This window comes from Oryctolagus cuniculus, chromosome 3, assembly GCF_964237555.1.
Source record: "Oryctolagus cuniculus chromosome 3, mOryCun1.1, whole genome shotgun sequence".
In the NCBI taxonomy this organism is placed as follows: Eukaryota; Metazoa; Chordata; class Mammalia; order Lagomorpha; family Leporidae; genus Oryctolagus; species Oryctolagus cuniculus.
This window is the reverse complement of record NC_091434.1, coordinates 75839506-75859564: the sequence shown is the minus strand read 5'-3', so window position 1 is coordinate 75859564 and position 20059 is coordinate 75839506. Positions and strand designations below refer to the sequence as shown.

The 20059-nt window shown below is 37.8% G+C and overlaps 1 protein-coding gene across 8 annotated transcripts in view; it reads left to right on the top strand.

Moving 5' to 3' along the window:
* Nucleotides 1–20059, top strand: part of CSRNP3 (cysteine and serine rich nuclear protein 3) — a 236277-nt gene that overhangs the window by 139441 nt on the left and 76777 nt on the right. For all 8 annotated transcript variants that reach the window (XM_051848553.2, XM_008258688.4, XM_051848552.2 and 5 more), the window contains one exon: nt 7409–7579. In XM_051848553.2, coding sequence (XP_051704513.2) covers nt 7409–7579 — 171 coding nt within the window. The remainder of the gene's footprint in view (nt 1–7408; nt 7580–20059) is intronic.

Genomic DNA, 20059 nt, shown 5'->3' with positions numbered 1-20059 from the left:
ATAGTACCCAAAAGAATAAAAATTACATAGCATATTAATTTTTAACTGAATTCTTCTTTCTTAGATATTGGAACATAACCTGCATACTGTCCTCTATCTGGCCCAGTAGACAATCTGGTTAATGATACTGTCAAGAATCTTTTGCCAGTTTAGCTTTTCTCACTTGTTTTCATAGATAAGTCACTCACTAGCATTTACATCATCCTGTTTGAACTGCTTTCCACCTCATCATTTAAACTTGATGAAGCAACCAGAAGTATCAGAATTTTCATTCTGGAAAAAGCTAAAGAAGAAAAGCTTTTGTTCTGAACAACCCAATCCAGACACTAGTGTTTCCTGAGCCCTGAGCCCATTACTACTGAAATGAGCACTCTTAATTTTTCAGCTTCATTCTAATAGAATATTACCATAGTTTTTAGCATTTTGTGCTGGCTGGAAGAATTTGTTGGAAGATTGCGAAGTAGATTATTTTGTAATTTGACAAATCATGAAAAAAATCCCTCTCCTAGGCCATATTCTAATGCAAGTTGTTAAACATACCCCTTTGTCTATGCCACAACACAAAGGTGAAAAAAATCCTTGTTAATGACCTTTGCAGTTAAAGGTTGCTTTTACTTTTTTTTCACTTTTACTACAAAATTAGCAAAAAATAATGCCAGCATCCCAGTAAAAGTGAACCATGGGACCCTAAATGTCTCTGATAGATGATAGATGTCTCCAATAGAATGGCTCACGCACTAAATGGGAAAAAGAAGTCTGAAGCCATTCGGATAAATTCAGAAGTCCTCACTCCCTTTCATTCATAGGCCTTTCACTAAAGGAACCACCTTATTATCATACAAAGAAATTCTTGCCATACCAGAGCTACTTTCCTTTAAGTTCTTGACTTTTCACAGTAGTGAGGGATAGATCTGCCTTTAACCCCTTAACCATAATCCACTTCTTCACTTTTTCCAGTTGTTGAGTAAATTCATGATTCACTCTAAGGATCTTACTGTTTGATTTACTGGGTTTCCTCTGATTGATAAAGGGTAAAATTAGAGGAATCATGTAAATGGCTCCAATTGCTTTTCTTATATAGATGTTTTTCTTGTTTGCAATGTTTTTCTTTATCATCAAGAATATTAATTAGGGTTGTCAGTTAATATGTAGGATGCCCGGTTAAGTTAGAATTTCAGATAAACAAAAAATGATTTTAGCATAAGTATGCTCCAAGTGTCATGTAAAAAAAAATCTGAAATTGGCCGGCGCTGCGACTCACTAGGCTAATACTCCGCCTGCGGCGCCAGCACCCCAGGTTCTAGTCCCGGTTGGGGCGCCGGGTACTAGACCAGGTTGCTCCTTTTCCACTCTAGCTCTCTGCTGTGTCCCGGGAGGGCAGTGGAGGATGGCCCAAGTGCTTGGGCCCTGCACCCACATGGGAAACCAGGAGGAAGCACCTGGCTCTTGGCTTCGGATCAGTGCAGCGCCAGCCGTGGCAGCCAGTTGGGGGAGTGAACCAATGGAAGACCTTTCTCTCTGTCTCTCTCTCACTGTCTATAACTCTCTCTCTCTCTCTCTCTCTCTCTCTCACTGTCTAAATCTGCCTGGCAAAAAAAAAAAAAAATCTGAAATTGTAATTTGATTCAGTGTTCTATATTTTTAGTTGCTGTATCATTGCAGCCATAATGTGGTTCTTCTGAAAATAAGGTAGCCTGCTCTTCAGAATTGAGAGTTGGCAATATTGTTAAAGCACATTTTCTGTAGTGCTTGCCTTGTGATAGATAACAAAACATTAGAAAATAGGGACGAGTATAAGAAGAAAAATTGACTAAAGATAAGATGAAAATGAATTGGGTAACAAGAGCCCACTGAGTTACCTATGAAAGCTGCAAAAATTTTAGGCCATCAAAAAACAGTGAAATATATAAGATTCCAAAACGTAAGCAATATCTAGCTTCAGTCATTCTTCCGAAGACATTAACATGTATGCTGTATCCCTCTTCTTCATGTGGTATTTTTACCCAAATGCTGTTGCTTGTTGTCTCCTTATGCTTTCTGGTTTCTGATACTTTTCTCTTTGAGCTCACCATTCTTTTTTCTTGCCCATTAGACTAAGACTAGAAATGCACTAAATGAAAAAATGGGTCCAGAAGTGAATTTATGAACTATATTGATAAGTGAAAACTAAGAAAAATCAGTGTAGGACAAGCAGAGAATGTTGACTTTGAAAGGCAATGAAGTGTATTAAAGCCAGTGAGTGATGTTCACTGGAGTGGTCCTGAACTGGAAGGCCCCCTGTTCATAATGCTTCCTTTTCTGCCTACTGGTCATGTAGTTGAAACTGCTTAGCTGTTAGGATATTAAATTTAAACCAAGAGACATACAGAGAAATTGCTGGAGCTTAGACCTGGTAGCCACAGAACTCTAGAGAGGAAATCCAGGAATTGCTATAGCCACAGTCCTTTCAAAAGGCTGTGCTGATCCCTGTATTTCCTAAGTTTTAGTCTTCAGCTCTATGTTAGATTGCATGCCACTGTCCAGTATTTTTCCAGCAGAAGTCTTTTACTCAAATTAGTCCAGAATTGGTTTTTTGCTAATTGTGAGCAAAAACTGAATGGCACTTGAGGTCAATTTTAGTTTTTATTTTGATTCTCATTCAATCAAATATCCCAGATATATTATAAGTCATGAGATGACAAGATGAACAAGATTTGTACTGGCATGGAAATTTCAATCTAGCTAAGAAAACAGACATGACAAAAGTGAATGAAGTATTACTATGAAAGGATGTCATTTATTTATTAACAAATAATTATTGATCACCTATTAATATAAGGCACTGTTCTAAGCCTTAGAACATCAGTAAAGAAAACAAAAATATCTTCCCTTGTACCTGTTATCAGGGGATGAAAATAGTATATAGAAACATAGAAATAAATTTAAAAATACTGTAGATTTAGAAGGTGGTAAATACTATGAGAAAAATTGTTAAGCAAATCAGAAGGAATGGTATATCAAATGATCTAGAGGCCAGAGAGAAATGACAAGTTAGAGAAATGAATTCTTATAACTGAAACATAAACCATAAGGCCAGTGGCTCAAAATGAGCATCAAGACCTTACATTGTTAAGGTCTTTATAAGTCATTCTGAGGATTTTCAATTTTATCCTAAAGCAATCTGAAGCCACTTAAGTGTACAAACTATTGACTGACATGATCAGTTTTACATTTTAAATTTATCATTTTGCTTGTAACCTGAAAAACACATTGCAAAAAAACAGTGGTGAGTTACTGAATAATTAGGAAGCTGTTGTCTTGTCCATGAGAGAAATGGCAGTGCCCTTAACTGGCTTGTTGTTCACAATAGGCAGTGGTAGAAGTGACAACATAGCTGTTAGCCAGGCTTAGATTTTTAGCTTCTCACATTTAGAACAAATTAATAGAAATTCAAATTTATCTTATATTCCTCGGGATTTGATGCTATATAAAGCCAATCTGAAATGTTTACCAATTTTTCATTGGCTTCATGGTTGCCAAGTTTAATTCTGCCTCATCTTTAGGAATAAAAGTATAATTTGTAAGTATTTAAGGAAGCATGGCAGCAATAAGATAGACATTGATTCTACTCCTCTGTATTTAAGTCTTCCTGTCCACATAGTACCATTCTCAGATTCTGAGAGAAACAACATAAAGCACAATCAGACCAAGTATACACCACTTTATTGACAGGCTCTTCTCCCTACATCCTTGTGTTTTTTTTCTCTTTCCAAGTCAGATGGTATAGATGATGTAGGAGAAAAGTACATCTTCCATTATCACTCCACTTTTTTAGCCTAGAATAAGGGTTACATGCTGGAAAGCAATGGGACGTTTGGCCTCCATATCATGTTAAGACATTTTATAATACTCACATAGTATTTTTATTTTTTTAAGATTTATGTTACTTAGTTGAAAGGCACACTGACAGAGAAAGAAAGAGACAGAGTCAGAGATCTTCCATCAGCTGGTTCACTCCCCAGGTGATCACAAAAGCCATGGTTGGGCCAGGCCAGGCCAGAGCTGCAGGAACCAGAAATTTCATCCATGTCTCCCTTGTGGGTGGCAGACATACAGGTACTCAAGCCATCATCTACTGCTTCCTAGACATATTAGGAGGAAGCTGAATCGGAAGTAGAGTAGGTGGGACGCAAGCCAACGTTCTGATAAGCGATAGGGGCATCACTAGAGGTGACTTAACCTGCTACAAAAACAGTGAAACTAGACAATTGTTATGGTTTATTGCTGCAAAAGCAATTTATCAGTTAATCATTTTGATAAGTAAGATTATTCTCCCTCAATTATTTAGTTTAATTTCTAGCTTATACATTGACCTCACAGTAAGCAACCAATACTTCACTTCCATCTGGATATAGCTCAGGCTCTTTCAGTTCTTATGTTAACCTTCAAGTCCCCTGAATCATGCCCTGCCAGTTCCAAATGTCATTAAAAAAGGTGTGGGGATGAGACTTTTTTTTAAATTCTCTATTTCTCCATAAATTTCTCTTACCATTCTTGAAGACATGAAAAAGAAAAACTACTGTATGTCACCTTTTGTGATATTGGGACATGGCTTCCTATAGCCTGATTGAGTGTCCTCTAGAGAAATTTACCTCTCCTAAGAATACTTGGGACTGTGGCATGGGGAAGTGGAGCTTAGGAGCATAATAATTTTTTACTATTCCCATTGTAATATCTTATTATGAAAATGTACTTTTTAAACATGGGTTTCCATCTTGTATTACTTTGTGTCTTGGAGTTTCTCCCTCATGAATTACTTTGCATCTTGTTTGAAGTGAACCATTTTAAAATTTATATCCTGTCCTACTTTTATTTCAAGACTTTACTTAAAATATCTTCTTTTCTCTTCACTCTGCTCAGATATGCATGAACATTTTATGCATTTCACACTGCTTGAGATGGAAAAAAATAATATGCTAATCGGAGGAGTGGTAAAATCAGATTCAGAATAGAGATTTTATTCCCAAAAGAGTGGACAATGATATATCAGTTATCACCATTGTTAATGTAACAATCATGCAGAACATGTGAATTAATAATACCAGAATGTAGAACATCAATTTGGGGGACTATTCTCAACTTCAAAGAGCCCAACACGGTGATTGTTTGCTTCTTGAGGTCAAGGAATGTGTTCTGACTTCATTTAGTATCCTCTACTCCACCCAGGGAGTCAAGCATCCGTATATGCTTCGGCTTAGATGAGTGAGTAAATTGAAATTAAGAATAAATAGGAGACATTTCATCCTGTACTTAATTTTGCTAGAAATCATAACACAGATGGCCAAAGAAGAGGTGTTGACTAGGAATTAAGTGCTGGATTAAAGAATTTTGTAAGGTGGGTGTGTGACCCCACCCAAGGCAAGTAAAATTCAGGGCAGGAGATGCTGAGAGGCAGGCTAGAAATTAGACAAGTAGTCCTCAAATTTGAGGATACATCAACATCGCCTGATTTAATACTTCTGAAGTGGGGCCGGCGCCGTGGCTCACTTGGCTAATCCTCTGCCTGCGGCGCCAGCATCCCATTTGGGCTCAGGGTTCTAGTCCTGGTTGCTCCTCTTCCAGGCCAGCTCTCTGCTGTGGCCCGGGAAGGCAGTGGAGGATGGCCCAGGTGCTTGGGCTCCTGCACCCGCATGGGAGACCAGGAGGAAGCACCTGGCTCCTGGCTTCGGATCAGCCCAGTGCCGGCCATAGCTGCCATTTGGAGGGTGAACCAATGGAAGGAAGACCTTTCTCTTTGTCTCTCTCTCTCTCACTCTCTATGTCTCTATCTGTCAAATAAAAAAAAAAAAAAATACTTCTGAAACACGGAGTGTTGGGCTCCACATCCTCAGAATTTCTGATTCTGTTGATTTGGGGTAGAAACTGAGAGATTTGCATTGCTAACCATCTGTCTCCCAGGTGATGCTGTTGCTCCTTATACAGGTAGCACACTTTGAAAACTAGTCCCTGGGGATCAGAGCAGGCAACTTGCTCTGTGATCTGCACAGAGAAGGGTGAGTTCAGAGATTTTTGACTAGTACTCAAATAACGTCATTAAGTAAATCTCGGAGTAATTGAGGATCTTTCTTCCTCTTTATCTACGGGACTGATGACCATACTCTGGCAAGAAAAGTGAAGAATGGCTTCAAGAACTCAGACAAGAGTTAAAATTGCCTCACATAAGTATGGCAGAATATAGAGTATGTAGAATTGTCTTAGTAATACTTTCAGCTAGTTAACCTAACTTAGTAATGTAAGATCACATATATTAAAGCTAATTTATATATCACTTATCCATTAAAATATCCTTACACTGCAAAGCAGGTTTCTGAGCTTCAGCTGACTGTGCAAATGTCAAGGTAAAACGGGAAGAGTGGAGAAAGGGCAGCCCAAGGAGGGGGAAAAGCATTCATCCAAAAGAAATGACTTAGAAAAAACCACATCCACTCACCTTCCCCAGCCCTCTCCCAGGTAAGTCGCCTTAGGAAGTTTCTGGAAAAGCAGCAACACGTCAACAATCAGTTAGCAAGGGGATGTTACCTTACTGCAATACTGAAATGACAACTACCTAAAATTCAAAACTGATTTCATATGCTTTGTTGTGCTCAGCCAATTTGGGGGTCTTGAATTTTAAAACTTGAATATGATGAGGACAGCACTGTCCTGTGGCAGGTAAAGCCACTGCCTGCAATGCAGGCATCCCATATGGGTGCCAGTTCGAGACCTGGCTGCTCCACTTTCAATCCAGCTCTCTTCTATGGCCTGGGAAAGCAGTGGAAGATGGCCCAAGTGCTGGGGCCTCTGCACCCACGCAGGAGACCCAGAAAAGGCTCCTGGCTCCTGGCTTTGGATCAGCTCAGCTCTGGCCATTGAGGCCAATTGGGGACTGAACCAGCGGATGGAAGACCTCTCTCTTTCTCTCTCTCCTTTTCTATGTAACTCTGACTTTCAAATAAATAAATAAATCTTTAAAAATAAAAGAATAAAGAATAAATAAGAAAAACTTGAATATGAAGTTTCTGCATACTTTTTTCCAGATAATTTTATATCAAGCAGTAATCATTTAGGATCTTAGATGAGCTGACATCTATTTTCTTTACAGAATTTCTTGAACTAAAATTTCCTCAAGTTGCCAAAAAGAAACAGTGGTATTTCATTCAAATGAACTATGTCTAAAAACACTGAAACATTTTGGTAACCAAACACCGATTGGATTTTATTTTATTTTTGTGAACTTCAAAATCGAAAAAATTGTGCTTAATGATCTTATAAGGTAAAGCCATAGCTCAGCTCGTGTCCTAAGAATCCCATAAAAATTACTCTGGAGACCTTGGCTGCACATAAGGCGGTCACATATTTCGGAGCTTCATTGCTCTCCTTCCTGTTACAGGTACATGTGACAGCACTGCAGCTATGAGTGGAATTTTAAAGAGGAAGTTTGAAGAAGTTGACGGCTCCTCACCCTGCTCCTCTGTGCGGGAATCGGATGATGAAGTTTCCAGCAGCGAAAGTGCTGACAGCGGGGACAGTGTCAATCCATCCACTTCTAATCATTTCACCCGTGAGTACTGATGCTTATGCTGAATGGCTGTTTCTGCAGCGAAAAGAATTGTTTCATGTGGGTCAGTTTTATTTTTATTGCCTCTTTTTTTCAATCAAATACAAAGAAAAAATAGCTAAAAATGAAATGTTTTTAAAAGAACTCTGTGGATTCCTATTTAGATTACTTTAGGTAGTAGATTGATCATGTTAACCAATGTGATTTGATTAAGGTCGAATTTTTAATATTGTTACTTTTCTAAGGAGGATCTCAGGGCCCTGGAATTGGTAGTGAAATACGAAGTAAATCCAAGTTCAAAAAAAAATCTTCCCATAAACTGAAAAAAGAAACCTCTGGAGGAAACAAAGGCTATATTTAGGAGTAAGACGTCTCAGTTATGATGAGAAAGGACTTAGGCAAGCATTAAGAAGAGTTGTGAAAGCAGCAAAACTCTCATAAATGTGCAAGTGTATGTAGTCTGCTGCCTCTTCCTTGCTCAACCCTTCATTCTGTGTTCCCCGAGGATAACATGTAAAGCCTAACAAGAGAAAAAATGCATGCTGTTTGTTTGATTCCTTTTCTGCCGCATTGTCACATCACCCATTCCTGTCAAGCAAGGTAATGTGAGATTTAAAGGACTGATGTGAGAAATTCTGAAAGCAATATAATCTATGACCCAAAGAAAACTCATCAGGAATACCTAAGTAGTACTTTTAAATTTATGTTCCTTTTTTAAAAAATGTTTTATTTTATTTATTTGAAAAAGTTACAGAGAGAGGTAGAGAGAAAGAGAGAGAGAGGTCTTTCATCTGCTGGTTCACCCCCTAAATGGCCACAATGGGCAAAGCTGCGCCAATCCAAAGCCAGGAGCCAGGAGCCAGGAGTTTCTTCCAGGTTGCCCATGTGAGTACAGGGGCCAAAGCAGTTGGGCCATCTTCTGCTACTTTTCCAGGCACATTAGCAGAGAGCTGAATTGTAGGTAGAGCAGCCAGGACTCGAACTGGTGCCCATATGTGATGCTGGTGCTGCAGGCCAGGGCTTTAACCTGCTGTGCCACAGCACCAGCCCCTATGGTTCTTAAACATGAAGATTTTACTGTTACAATATCAAGATAGATAACTGGTCTTGGTTTTGTATTTTAATATGGATTATATAATACAGAATTTTATTTTGGAAGTGTGGCAACTCGAAATCCAAATGTGTCAAGCATATTTCTAAGAAATTATAAGGAAACCAATAACTGTTGAACACAAAATAAATATATTAAAATCAACATCATTTCTTTAAACAAGCACAGCTAGTAGAAAATATAATGAAAAATAATTATAGCTGCCATAGAGGAAAACAAGTCATAAAAATTCAGGGATGAGCTTCTTAGGTGGTATAGGTGGCCTGCTAACACACTTACACATTCCATGATGATGTGAAATGAGCTTGTAGTATTGATTCAAAAGAAGACATATGCTTACTCTTGTGGTCTTAATAGTAATAATGATAATAACAGCAGCAGCAGCATGTCATAGTTTTTGTGAAGATGAAGCAGAGAAAGTGAGATAATACATAGAAAAGAACTTTGTAAAATGTCAAATACTGGTCTCAGATTATGCTAGAAACTGTGATCATAGCTAACATAAATATGTTATGCTATGCTATGCTCTAATAGCTATAATGAGGGGACCTCAAAAATTTATGGAAAATGCATGCCCTAAATGAACATTTGCATGGTTTTCACAATGTTTTATAACAAAATAAACTTATTTTCATAAATTTTTAAACATTGGCTTGTCAGCATTGTTTTTACTTGAAAGGTAGAGAGGTAGCAACAGACAGAAAGAGTTCTTGGCAACCACTGATTCCTTCCCTAAATGTCCACAACAGCCAGGGCTGGGCCAGGCCAAAGCCAGGAACCCAAAACTCAATCTGAGTCTCCCACATGGGTGGCAGGAACCAAAGTACTTGAGTCGCCTGCTGCTTCCCCAGGTATGCATTAAGAGGAAGATGGGATCAGAAATGGAGCCAAGATTTGAACCCATACATACAACATGGGAGGTGAGTTTCTCAAGCAGCATTTTAACTGCTGTACCAAACACCTTCCCAAACTCTTCTTTTAATTCCATGTTTTGAAAAAACATTTTGTTGTACCTGCTTTTATATTACCCCTACACTTTATGACAATCCTGAAAGTAAATAACACCTCCCCTCGTTTACAGAGGAAACAATTGACGCTCAAAGAGGCTAAGCATCTTCCCCGGATCACACAGATTGGAGCCCAGATCGGTTGATCCCTCTTTCCACATAATAGATGTCCTACTCCATCATCTTTGACTGTCCTATTATTTCATTCTGACCCCAATTATATAATATTGGGTGTATCTTTAAAATATTATTTATTGCAAATTATAACAAGATTTGAATTACTGAAGTGGCAGTTTATGTTTCTGAATAGAACGATAAAGCCATTATACTTTCCACATTTGTTTATAAGTATCTGAGTACATTTTCAACAAAATACTCGGGGCCAGTGTTACAGTGTAGTGGGTAAAGCCTTCTGGTTCCGGCTGCTTCTCTTCCCACCCAGCTCCCTGCTAATGGCCTGGGAAAGATAGCCAAAGTCCTCGAGCCCCTGCATCCACATGGGAGACCAGGAAGAAGCTGGTCATGGCTTCAGCCTGGGCCAAGCCCCAGCCACTGCAGCCACTTGGAAAGTGAACCTCTCTCTGTCTCTCCCTCTCTCTCTATAACTCTGCCTTTCAAATAAATAAATAAATAAATCTTAAAAAAATATACTCAAGTGGATTTTCTTAGAAGGTGGTAAAATCCTCTGGAGAAATGAGCCAAAGAGAATAAAGGAATGTTTTTTAAAAGAAACCATAAGTGTTGAAAAGTCACTCCAGATATCAAATTTGAATAGAAAATGATTTGGTTTGATTTTTTTGTACAGTGCTTTACCTAGGAAAACAGAAAGTCCAACATGTTAATTATAAAAATTCAATATTATTGAGAAAATGTACATTATAAAATAATGGAAAAGAGAATAATTATTTAATGAATGTTTGTAGTGGTAGTAAATTTGAAAAAGAAGTAATTTAAACTCACATCTTATAACATATGCTAAAATATATTCCAAATGTATTAAATAAATATTTTTTTCAATCATGAGGAAAGTTTAATATTTTGTTAGACGTTTGATGGGATCATTATGTAACCTTTGAATTAACAGGGGAAAACTCTCAGGGGAAGACACTTAACATATTTAATGCTTTGAAAATGTTAAATTTCTCTGCTACAACAGAACATAACCCAGAGGAAAAGAAAAAATTCATATTGGAAAAAATATTTGTAATTAATATGCTACAGTGTTTTCTTTAGATGGAGTATAAAATACACATGTCAATTTTTGAAATAAACAATAAGATCCACCTCCTCAAAGATAATTTGCATAGGAAGAAATAATTAACAAATGTTTTAAAACACTGAACAATAATAAGAATAAAAATGCAGATAGAAATAATACCACTGAGATTTTCTCCCTGCGAAATTAGTATTCCTTCCCCCAGTTAAACATTGATATTGAACTGCTGGTCAAGGTCACAGTACAAACTGTGGCTTGCTACTAAAGGCAGTGAAATTTAGAGAGCACATTGGCAATATAACAGATATTTAAAAAGTTTTACGTCTGCGTTTAAGAGAATTTACCTGAAGGGAGAAATGCAGTGAAAATGCAGGTGGTTAAGGGTAGTACCAAAAAGCGGAGGTGGTGAAGGGGGGAGGGGTGGGGAGATAAAATGTCCAAGAGTTAGTTGGTAACTAGTTCGGTTCATTTACTTTTGTGGAAGTAACAAAGACTTCATGGTATAATATGTCTACTATTTTTGAGATAATGTTAAGCATAGCAGAACACAAAATTTTGTCTGTACTCTCAGGTAAAAATCTTTGCATACACAAAGGCTAACAGTGGTGGAGTGTCCTCAAAGTAGGAAACAATTCAACTTGTTGAGAGATTAGGCTGATGGGTGAATTCTTGTATTTGTGGCACTCATTTTTGCTAATATTATATTTGTTCTCACAACCCAAACATTTCGTATTTATTTTATTTTATTTTTTTTAAATTTTATTCATTTGAGAGGCAGAGAGACAGAGCCAAAGAAACAGAGACGGTGATCTCCCATCTGTTGGTTTACTCCCCAGATGCCTGCAACAGCCAGTAGTGGGCCTGCTGGAAGCCAGGAACCATGAACTCTGTCCAGGTCTCCCACATGAGTGGCAGGGATCCAGTTACTTGAACCACCACTTGCTGCCTCCAGATCCACATTAAAAAAGAATTGGGAGTGCAGCCAGGACTCTAACCCCGGCACTCAGACACAGGCAATGCAAGTGGCTTCTTAACCACTACAGCAGACAGCACCCCAATTTCAAATTTACACATTTAAAAATGGCAACTGCTGTTCACTTTATATTTATGTGTGCAGAGCAGCAGATGGAAATGGCATGTTATGGTAATTTGTATAATACTTCAGCCAACTGATAGATGTTTTATTAGTTATGTCCAGAAGAGATTATTTTCCCATTGGAGAAAATAGGCTTATTTTATGATATCCAAGGAGTTATTGAAATGTTTCAGCTCATCATTTAATAACAATGTTAATAGCAGTGCTTAGATTACAAAAATGCTGATTTAATTTTGTATTAAATAGAATCTGCCAAAGATTTTTCATGAATTTTAAAGATAACTAAATAGATTATTTAATAAAAAGTGCCCTTTTCATTTAATAGTGTGCTTTGTTCTTTATATCCGCATTGTGGAAAGCAATATAAGGTGGCAGAAATAACAAAGAATGAAAAAACAAAAATTCTACCTAACTTTTAGCTATATAAAGGATTTGAGCATTTTAGTCAGTGTAACAAGGGTAGTTATAAAGGCTTCTGACTCTAGAAATGTATTTGCTGGTCCAAATATTGATATCCAAATTTTTAGAAAAAATTTTACTTATTATTTCATATACATAAAGATATTATCTTATCTGCAGTGATCTTATCAGATGTGAATCTATGAGCATGAACCTTCAGAAATGTTGTTGATAAATCCTATTTCTTTCATCTATATTTCTACTTTCAAAAGTAAAAATAATTATTTCTCTGAGTAGGTTGAATATTGAAGACTATCACATTTCTGTAGCATTAGGAAACAATTTAGCTTCACGTTGAAATTCCACAGCATGCATTTTCCTTTACTTAAATCTCTCTCATCACAGGCTCATCTTTCAAACTGAAAATACCCCAGGTACCCAATGCTTTGTAAGCACTAAGCTATTGTGCAGCGTGACTTTTTGTTGTTGATACAAACACAGAAATTGATAAGATTATTTGGTACATGTCAGCAGCTATGGTAGTAGAAAATTCCATGCTATACAAAGCTTTCTGCTAAAATATTCATTTTGAGCACACCACATTATGATAATAAAAGCTTCGAAATGTAAATCAATAAAGGGTATTGTGGCTGTTTCCTTGGACTTCTGAATTTTGCTAGGCAACTAGCGTACTTACCAGTAATCAACCAAGGTCATATCTTGTGCTTCCCTCGAGATAGGAGCAGCAGATTCTGTATTGCTGTGGAACGCTTTGTTTCACAAATCCCTGTGGCTCTATAACCAATCAGCTTGTACTTGAGCACTGTCAAAAGGAGAGCTACAGAGAAACTCTGGAGGATGATTTTTTTCCTGTCCTCTCAAGGTTCTTGGCACTTCACATGAGTAATGAGAAGCTGTGTGATGAAACATGGTCCCAAAAGGAACACAGGATTTTTCCAGAAACATGATGTTTCTACAAATATATCTACAGTATTTAGGAAGTAAAAATATTTAAAAATAAAAGGAAAGATACTTTGTAAATTGCACATCAAAGCAGATAGTAGATGTCTTGTGTAGGAAAAGGATTTTCTAATTTGTAAAACAGCTTCACATTCTTGAGTTCTTTAATATCCAAAAATTATTGTGTGATTGGGAGGCATTATTATGTCCATATTATAAAAGTAGAAATTAACAATGTGAGATGCACTACAATTTGTCCAAGAGCTGAAATTTAGAACCTATGTCTCCATCCTTCCCTCCCTCCCCTTCTTCCTTCTTTTCCTTCCTTAGTCATCTCTCTTTTCTCTCATTATACGAGACTACCAAGTGCCACCAAGTGCATCTGACTCCGATTCTTTCGCCAGCATTTCCTCCCACTGCCTCTACATTTCATAGTGGTGTTTATTGTAAATAATCAATAAAAACAATTCTAAAAAATAATGAAAGTTTGCTGAAAATATGACTGGAACATGTCTGTTCTCTTTACCTAGCAATTAAAATACTTTCAAGATTTAGATTCAGTTTTGGGGTGGGCACTTGGTGTAGTAGTTGTTATGTTGCATGGAATGTTCACACCCCATATCAGAGTGCCTGGCTCACCTTCAAATCCAAGTTCAGGCTGACGTGCACCCTGGGATGCAGAAGGTACCTGGGTCCCCACTCCTCATGTGGGAGACCCAGATTGAGTTTTGAGGTCCTGGTTTTGGTCTGGCCCAGATTTTGATGTTGCAGGCATTTTGGAAGTGAGCCAAGCAGGTAGATTTTGCTCTCTCTCACAAATAAATAAATAATCAGAGTCAATTTCAACAAATTCAGTATATCTCATGTTGCACACTGTTTGCTCAAGCCTTTCAGACCCTCCAAGTAGAAAATATGAGGGATCTTCAAAAGTTCACAAAGCATGCATATTATGAAAAAACTGCATGAATTTAAGAAACTTTTTGCACCAAAATAAACATTTTTTAATCCATCTTCCATGAGTTTTTTTTTTGAAGTCTCCCACACAACTTGGAGACACAGTGAGAGTTCACATCTACCCAGTATTGTGGTACTAGAGTGAGAACTTATTTTCTCAAAGACAAGAGTAGTAGAAATCAACCTCAAATCAATGATTTAAAAAAAAAAAATCAAGGAGCATTTAGGCAGAAGCTGAACACAGGAGTTTGAGAAGTCTTTCCTGAGCGGGAGATAGGACCCCTGACCCTCAAAAGCTCCTTCCTTTGTGATAATGTGATTCCAAGAACAAGGATCTAGAATAGCATTGTAAGGTAAACACTGAGTAAGAGAAGGAAAGCAGTGTATCTGAAGACAACTCTCAAAAGATGCTGTTGAATTAAGAGATCCTCAGATCCTTTGTAGCCTTTATGTTGCAAAAGAATGGCGACCTTGGGTTTGTGAGCTGAGACTTGGAACCAGCTGCATATTACCTAGGATCATACAAATCTCGACAGGGCATGTCCAGATCTGAACACCAGATATGGACCAGTGGAATCATTAGGTGGGAAGCTTAGTTTGTTGTAAATAAGAGAGTGATGTTGGGATAATCATGAATGGAGGAAGATAGGTATGAGCCAGTGATCCTTTTAGAAAGTTTTCACTTGAATGTGCTTTAAGGTCTGTTGATCGACACAATAGAACTATTATCAGATTATTTCATCTGAGAGATCATGAACTTCAGCTACTGCCTCTGACCTTACGCAGATTCATCCTTTGGGCTGAAATGTCTTTTCCTCTTTCTCCCAATCCTTGACTGTTTAAGTCCCATACCTTCTAAAAGGTTTATATGGAATATTTCTTTCTCCATGAAAACATCACTAAGTCACTCATATGCGTCTTTTTCACCAACTCCTCAGAATCTCGTGGTGTTTCGCCAACATTTCAAAGCTTTTCAATGGTTTTCTTTCCTTCCATACCAGTATTTCCCACCACTAACTGATGTCAGGAGCTGTATGACAGCTCGTTGAAACCATTAGCCTCGTATTTCCTTGACCACTTCTATCCTAGATTCTTTCCTTTTATTTCATTCATATAATTTACCACCATTCCATTAGCTGCATTTGTCCACAGCATCATCCACAACTCTTCCAAACTAGAAGAGCTTCAACAGTTTCAGTATTCCAAACTCAGATCTTGCCCACCTCTCCCCTTTACATTTTTAAAAAATCTATTTGTTTTATTTGTTTGAAAGGCAGAGAAAAAAAAAATAGAGAGACAGAGGTCTCCAATATGCTGGTTCATTCCTCAAATGCCTGCAACAGGTAGGAACTTAATCTGGGTCTCTGATATGGGTGACAGGGACCCAATGACTTGAGCCATCACCTACCATCTCTCAAAATCCAGATTAACAAGAAGCTGGAATTAGCAAAAGAGCTAGGACTTGAGCCCAGGAACTCTACAATGGGATATGAGCATCCCACAGGGCAGCTTAACCACTGCTCCAAATACCTACTCCCAACAGTGCACCCACTTATTTTTTTACCTCTGTTTTTTTCCAAAACAGCACCCACCGCATTTTGCTGCTATTCTCCCCACCTTTCCCTCTTGCTCCATTATGTGTCTTCTGTGTTATTTGGAGACAAGAATGCTTTATCACTTTCTTCCGATATCGTTCACTCCATATCCATTTTTTATCCAAAACATCTGAAAACATATGAAGTTATAGAGAAAATGATAAAATGTATGTTTTCAAATTCAGCTGTTCATCATTGCCACACAACCATCCTAAAGTTGCCTGGAGTGGATCTTCTCTTCCTTCTGAGGAAGAACGGTGTGTTGATCAACCTCCTGAAGTCATTTTCCTCTCCAACTCCTGCTTCACACACACCAGATCTCCTGGCCTTCTTGTCATCTGTACCCTGCCTTTCCCTTTGTTCTTCTCTGCATGTCCTTACTTTATTTAGGACACACAATATGGATTTTGAAAGAATTAAGTGTATGCTCATTAAAAGCCCGGCAGTCCGCTCTGTGTCTAGCATCTAATAAGCACTCAATAGATACTTTTATAAAGGAATGAATACTGTATTTGCTACTTGTCATTCACTACACTACCACTAGGAGCTGGAAATATGAAAGCAAATGAAACATGGACCAGTTTCTGCCAAAACTCACAGTCTAATGCAATGTTAGCACTTTTCCAACACATACTGTATTCCTGTCTACACTGTAGTTATTTGTATACACAGCTTATTTTTCCTGGGAAATTTATAAAGCACTGCTGTGCATTCTCACTACTTAGACTGGTGCTATTTCAATTACTATTAGATACTTAATAAATAACATTTAGTTTTGTAAAGACTTACATTTTCAGTAAAGCTACACTTTGTAAAATAAAAAGATGCATTTATTGTAGGACTTCATAATGATATGGACATTAATGGAAATACATACCAATTTGTGAGCTGTGTAATGTATATTTTTATATGGGTCATTGTGATATCAAGTTCCTGATTTATCAGTTATATGTGAATGCATATAATGGTGAGCTATATTTTATAGGGCCCCACTTTAATTCTGCTTTCCTAACAGGTATCTCTCTGATTTCTTTTGCTTATATATAGTTTTCCAAGGCAGAAACATCACTGCTTAATTGGATACTGTACAGCTATTTATACAGGAGCTGTATAACACACTTGAGGGACTCCACATTTTTCTCACCTTCACCATTCTTTGAATCAGTTTTGGGAAAAAGAATTTCTAATATCACTAACATCTATAAATATAGGTAATTTCTTTCTTGTTTGATTTGTTTTTAAATTCAGAATCAGGACTTCACATTTAGCCTTTTAAAATGGTAACAGATCTAGCTCTCTGTTTCAGCCTGCTGAGATTTTTAAAAGTGACTTTTGTGTCCTTATATGTTTGCATTTTCTCCAACAATCATGTCTCAAGTGCACTGACGGATTCCACTGTGTTGCACCACCAAGTCTAACTCTTATCTCCGCTGAACCACTGAGGAGCCTCCCAGATGCTCCCTCAGCTTCCCCTCCTGGGTGAGCTTCAGCCTCTTCTTTATGCAGCAGTTCTACAACCAGTTGCAATCCTTCGGTCACTTTTAACTGAAATTACCACAGCCTCCAAAACCCTGGAGAGCCTTATATGACTGAGACTTTGCTCTTCTGCTTTCTCTCCATCTCCAGACTCCAACCACGTGAGTCTTTATTTGGTTGTTTGAATGCAACTTTCTTAAGATCCTACCTGGAAAATCTTCCCATAACTGAATCCTTACATTTCAGATTTTAGTTTAAGTTTCAGCTCTTTACTTGGAGCTATCAATAATGATCCTATCTAAAGCATGCAGGTCCCAAATCTCCTCTCTCTCTCTCTCTCTCTCTCTCTCTCTCTTTCATATATATATGAAAGTTTTGACAGGAAAAAGATAGGTATCTTGAAGCTGCTTTCAAATAACCCAGCAAAAAGAGAGGGAAATTTAGATTGAAAAAAAAGATGCTGATGGGTTGCTATACTACTCTCTACATTTTCTTAAAATATGAGTTTTCCATAATGTAATAAAAATATGTACACTCACTTTTTCCTAAATTACTGTGAAAAAATGGGCAACTAAAAATTTTTCAAAGAGTAAGGAAGGGAGTATATGTATATGTACTTACGCTAATAATAGATCATAAAGTTTACAATGCTGAAATAGTTAAAAACCCATGGAATCAGCTCAAGAGTCTGCACATGGAACAAATAGAAACAGACCCGCATTTAAATGGCAACTTGGTACGTGACAGAGAAGACGTTGCAAATGAGTTGGGAAAGGAGGAACTGTTCCAATAAATGACTTTTTAACAAGATGATAAAATTAGATTCCTACCTCATACCATATGTGAAAATACAAGTGAATTCCCAATGAAGCAAAGATCTAAATGCATACACACACACAAGTCAAAATTGTATTGGGCAGGCATGTGGTGCAGCACTTAAGATGTTGCTTGGGACACACGCATCCCATATCAGAATACTAGGGGTGTGAGTTCTGCCTCTGATTTCGACTCCAATTACAACTTCCTGCTAATGCACACCCTTTTAAGCAGCAAGTGATGGCTCAAGTTGTTAGGTCCCTACCACCCACCTGGGAGACCTGGATTGAGTTCATGGATCCTGGCGTGAGCCTGATTCAGCTCCAGCTTCTGTAGGTATTTGGGGATTGAACCACCAGAAGGGATCTTGATCTTTCTTTCTGTTTCTATCTGCCTGTCTGTCTCTGTTTCTGGCTTTCTGCCTCCCAAATAAAAAATTTTTAAATAAGCTTAGAATTTGAATAGATAATACACAGAAAAAAAGGACTAATATATTATGGACAGATGTGCAACTCTGTTAGGGAATCAGGAAAATTTAAATTGAAAAGAGACAATATTTCGCATATATTGTATCATTAAATTAGCAAAATCTTAAAGTTTGACAACGCCATGTGTTAACAAGCTTGTGCTGAAGCAAGAACTCTTCTCATGCCAGCTGAGCATTGGTTCAATCGCCTAGGCAACCCAGTCGTGAGAAGTTAAGACAGACTAATTGTCTATCAGTACATGATTGCATAAATTATCGTTAGTTCATATAATGAAAAACTGGATGATAGGTTGAATGAAATAGCCAGGTTTACATGCATGCACTGTTAAGTGAAATATACAAGCTGCAAAACTCTGTGGTCTGATAACATGCATGTAATTAAATCACATGTGGAACAACTCAGTTTTATAGAAATGAAGCTACACATAGGAATGGGTGATACACAGCAATGTGAAGATGTATACCTCTAGAGAGCTATGACTTTCTTTAGAAAATTTCAGTTAGATTATTCCTTTGTGCTCATGAAATGCTCCAGAGCGAACATGTCGACATTTTAGCTATAGTTAGCTTTCAAGATAGTTTTTAAAAATCATTAACTACGGCCAGCGCCGCGGCTCACTAGGCTAATCCTCCGCCTTGCAGCGACGGCACACCGGGTTCTAGTCCTGGTCCGGGCACCAGATTCTGTCCCGGTTGCCCCCCTTCCAGGCCAGCTCTCTGCTGTGGCCCGGGAGTGCAGTGGAGGATGGCCCAAGTGCTTGGACCCTGCACCCCATGGGAGACCAGGAGAAGCACCTGGCTCCTGCCATCGGATCAGCGCAGCGCACCGGCCGCAGCAGCCATTGGAAGGTGAACCAACGGTAAAGGAAGACCTTTCTCTCTGTCTCTCTCTCTCACTGTCCACTCTGCCTGTCAAAAAAAAAAAATCATTAACTACATAAATACTTATTTCTGAAATATTTAATTGCCAGGGAAGCTATACACACACACACTCTTTATTACAACCATCATCACTTATTTGTGCTCAGTCCCATACATTGGGTACCTCTAATTTTTCTGTCCCTAGTGCTTCAGTTGAACTTGATAAAAATGGGACCCATTGCAAATTCATTCAATTTGCTATAATGTAAAAAGCCACTACCAAGGAACCAGAAGATCCTCATTCTTGTTTTAGTTCTGTTACAATTATGTCCAACTATGGTTAAATTATTTAAACTATTTCATCACTTGAAAAATATGAAAAATGCATGAATGAGGGAGACAGTGCTTTAAATGTACTTTCCTATTTTTATTTATCCTTTCAAAGGAATGATCTGAAGTAAATATGGCAAAATATTGATGCACATTAAGAATGATAATGAGTACA